Genomic DNA, 4,650 nt, shown 5'->3' on the forward strand with positions numbered 1-4,650 from the left:
GTAAAAAAAAAGTTACATTTGAAATGTAAATACTCAAGTCTACCCATAGATCAAAAAGTCAATTATTTTATTCCATTAAACACCTCATTTCTTGTTCCAAAAAAATATGTTTTATATAGCCTTCCAAAATATAAATGCAATAGAATTTTACTTATTAATGGGTGGAAAATAAAACAGGAGAAAGACAAGCAAAAAAAGGATTACAAAACAATCAATATTCTTATTAATATCAACAGTATTCTATCATTAATGAGCTAATTCAACAAGCATTTCCACCACTGCTAGCACACTATCATCACCACCCTATCACCACAGCTGCACATATCTTAACAACTAGATGGCTTTTCCTTTCTGGATATCAGTGTTCTTACATAACACGACACAATTCTACTATCACAGAAACACAGGTACAAAGCAAAAATAATACAGCGTATGTTAAAGCCATATTTTCTGGTTCTAAATAAGGACTCAGTAAGGGCCTTGATGTTAAACTGAAGTCTTGGATAATTTATGTACCCTGCATATATTTCAGTTTTTTTATTTGCAATATCAAGTATCTGAGCATAATTAAGTCATAAAGTATTATGAAAAAAGGGTGCTTTATTTATAAGTGCTCAAAACAACTCAAAAGCCTGAATCTATTAAATATTTTTAACTATTACATAATTTTAAGGAGTTTATAGGCATATATAGTGTTCATGGTTAAAGTAACAAATTTATATATTCTTTTTTTACTTTTCATATGTAGCTATTTCTTTAGAAATAAAATTGTGGAGCAGTATTAATAACAAACAAGGTCATGAAAATGTCACAATTATAGTAGCCTACATTAATCACCATCTTTTCCTTCAGACAGCAGGGGTCAGCAGAGCAGGAGGCACTGACCACCCCCCAGCGTCTTCTTGATAGCATTCTTAACTTCCTGGTTCCTTAGGCAGTAGATGAAAGGGTTTAACAAGGGTGTGAGAACTGCATACACAGCTGAGATTAGTTTGTTCGAATTAAAGGAAGCAATAGCTCTGGGTCGGACATACATGAAAATCATGGCTGTGTAATAAATTATGACAACTGTCAGGTGGGAGGCACAGGTGGAGAAAGCCTTCTTCCTTCCCTGGGTGGAGGGTATATGCAGAATGGTAGACACAATATAGATATAGGACAAGATGGTGCTAATAAGAGGAAACACCAGAATGACAATTGCCAAAGCAAAGTCCACTAGCTCAGCTGTGGACAAGTCCTTGCATGCCAGCTTGAGGATTGGGGAGATGTCACAGAAGAAGTGATTCATGACATTGGAGCCACAGAAGGTGACATGTGAAATGAAATAGACTTTGATGACTGAGACCATGAAGCCACTTATATAGGAGAAAGCAACTAGCTGCACACAATAAGCTGTTGTCATGATTACTGGATATTGAAGAGGATGGCAGATCGCCACATAGCGGTCATAACCCATGGCTGCCAGGAGCACACACTCTGTACATGCAAGGGAGATGAAGAAGTAGAGCTGAGTCATGCAGCCTGTGAAGGAGATATGCCGCCTCTGCAGAAGAAATCCATCCAGCATCTTGGGGACTGTGACAGAGACGTACCAGACCTCTAGAAAAGATAAGCTACTCAAGAAATAGTACATGGGTTTATGGAGGGATCCAGTGACCCAGATGGTGAGCATGATAACAAGATTCTCTGCTACCACTAGGAGGTAGACCACTAGGAAGAGGAAAAAGAGCAGGACCTGCAGCCATGGGGCAGTGGGGAAACCCACCAGGATGAACTCCCTGACCAGAGTGATGTTCATGTCCAGCATGACTAACACACTGAGAGATGTTGAAGTCTTCTGTGGTAACACCACAAATAATTAAGATGCGTATGGCATCAAACAAAATACCAAAGTAATTTGTAATTCAGTCATACTATTAATAAAACTTCCAAAATAACTTTTGTTGTAGGAACTTTCCTTCAAATGTGATGTGAAAATTTCCATCAAAGTTTTCATTTACTTTTTTTTTTTTTTTTGTGGAACTAGGGATTGAACTCAGGCCCTTATGCTTACCAGGGAAGCACTTATTCTATTAAGCCATCTCCCCAGGCCCCTCCATCATAGTTTTTTAGCAAGTGTCCCTGAATTGAAAATCATATCCACTTCAGCTCTTATTCACCTATCGACAGTGATTATAATGTTAACATTTTTACCATTTGTAGCTCCTTTGTCAATGAAAATAAATCTACTTTTCTCTTCTATGATGAGTCTTTTTCTCAATCTTGGAAGGAATTTACTGAATAAGCATTTATTTGTACCTGAAATAAAACATGGGAGACAGCACTGTAAGAAAAAGTTCCAAGGGATTAATATTTGAGAGATATCTGTAGACCTTTCTACTATCACAATTTCTTTAGAGTCTGGGAAAAATTCTAAATGACAGTAACAATTGATAAATTCCACTTTAAAAGATCTACAAAAGTAGGCCTCACTAAAATTTGATTTCCAGTGAACATCTCCTTCCTGCATAGAACTTTTTTCTATTCCACAGCAGTCTTCAATATATAAAACTGAGAGAAGGGAAACAAGATGAAAAAAGGAATTAAGATGTTCTATGTACATTTACTATTTTCACATAAGGAATGTAAACATTGTATACTAAACACATGTACCAATAAACTAAAATAAAAATAAATATTTTGAAGACAAAATGACAGCAATGATAAAAACAAACAAGCTTGTCCCTCATGACTTTGAAATAAATGGCCAGACAGACAAACCCATGGATGTTGATATCATCTGAAGTCACAAGTGAACTGATTGCTCCTGTGCAGCTTTGAGATTCATAAGAAACAGATTAGAGGCAGAGAAGAGATATTTCCAGAGCTCCATTGACATGAAAATTAGATTATATACCTTTGATATAGGTAGAGCTTGACATCCCAGAATATCATTATAACAAATGTGTTCACAAAGTCTAAATGATAAAATTGACTACAAATGACAGAATTGAAGAAATGTAGGTGGGCACTTAAGTGCAACAAAAGGATAGGTGAATTTTGTAACAGTGGAGGATGGCATTGTGGGTCTGTGTGTGTGTGTGTGTGTGTGTGACTTATGTGTGTGTGTGTGTGACTTATGTGGGAAAGACCTCTCTTATGAATTAATGTCATTAGATGTTTCATTTATTCTTAAAACCTGTGATCAAATTCTGCCTTGAAATCACTGCTCACTCTACTAAACTCCTGTTCATGAGATAGACCACTTACATATTATACTAATATCCTCCTGGACTACAGATCATCTGGCCATAAGTCATGACAAGGGCTAAAAGAGTGAAATACTAAGATATATATTATTGGCATCCTTGTGTTTTCTTAACAGCACACACTAACATAGCTCAAAGGTCTTTGCTGAGCAGCCAAAGATTATTCCTTGCTCCCTGCCTCCAACATACAATTTCACTCCTGAAAAATTTTACTAGTATGGAGTTCTGGGATTAGTTCTCCAATGCCTTTAATCAAATAATTTTCATAGAAACAAAAATGTTTCTGATATTAGAGAAAATTAGTTTTTCCCATGATCTAGCCCCAGTAGAGAGCAATATCAATATAGGATTCCTATTCCTTGGGCCAGGTGCATAGGCCCACATCAGGCACACAATTTACTATATATCCATCTGTGCACAGAATTTAAGAGCACTGACTTTGGAGTCAGGACCAGGTCTTGTTCCTATTACTAGCAGCTTCATTGTGCTATACATACATCTATAAGCTCTGCTATAAATTGGAAAATATTTACCATACCAACCTTAGTGCATTATGTTGCAAGAAAAGAATATGACAATACGTGGAAGCCAATATAGGACCTGATCAATAATTATTCTCAGAACATACTACCTGCTATCATACAATAATAGAAACATACTTGTTTACTCAGTTGAGCATACTCACACATTCTTACTCACTTGTGCTCATAAATACATAGAGTTGTCCATTCTCTGTCTTTTATTCAATTTCCTGTTATGTTCTAGGGAATAAAATAGCCCATATTTGTTAGCAAATAAATGTTATAAAATCTATGACTATTTTTTTTAGATAGCCATTGCTCATGCCTTCTTAATTTACTCTTTAATGAACAGTTTATTTCTCAAGCACGTCATTGTTTCCTCTTATATTTTCTGCAAGTTTTTGCAACAAATGCACATCCAGTGTGCTCTAGTCAGAAGCATGTAGGGATGGAGAATCATCTCATTCTATTGTTCCTATTGTAGAATCAAAACTCTAAGTTCTGTCATTGTTATACTGTTAGAGGGTGCTAAGTGGGAATACTTTCATTATTCTCTAGGAATACTTTTATACAGTTCTGAATGCACTTTTTTGAAAGATTCACTAATACCTACTGATCTCCTCAAACATGATATGTATCTTTTGTACATTTCTAATAGCCAAAAGATCAGACTCTGCCCAAATTTCCTCAATCAAGTTTAAGCATGTACTGAATCTTAATTTCCCATAAACTTCCCCAAATATGCTTTCTGCCATTCAAGAAAGGTACCTGCAGACATTTTACCAAATCTTTCTTCATCTTCTTTGGAACTATCTTCAGAGATCAGATGTATTTTCTTAATACTGCCATTCATTCACCATGATCCAGCTGTTCTTACTCTG

At 35.9% G+C, this 4,650-nt stretch overlaps 1 protein-coding gene across 1 annotated transcript; it reads right to left on the reverse strand.

Moving 5' to 3' along the window:
• Nucleotides 1-862: 862 nt before the first annotated feature.
• On the reverse strand, nucleotides 863-1,807 carry LOC101560331 (olfactory receptor 6-like). Its single transcript, XM_004647860.1, has one exon. The coding sequence runs from the start codon at nucleotides 1,805-1,807 to the stop codon at nucleotides 863-865; it is 945 nt and encodes a 314-aa protein (XP_004647917.1).
• Nucleotides 1,808-4,650: the final 2,843 nt, after the last annotated feature.

The sequence above is a fragment of the Octodon degus genome, unplaced genomic scaffold, assembly GCF_000260255.1.
Source record: "Octodon degus isolate 3935 unplaced genomic scaffold, OctDeg1.0 scaffold00334, whole genome shotgun sequence".
NCBI lineage: Eukaryota > Metazoa > Chordata > Mammalia > Rodentia > Octodontidae > Octodon > Octodon degus.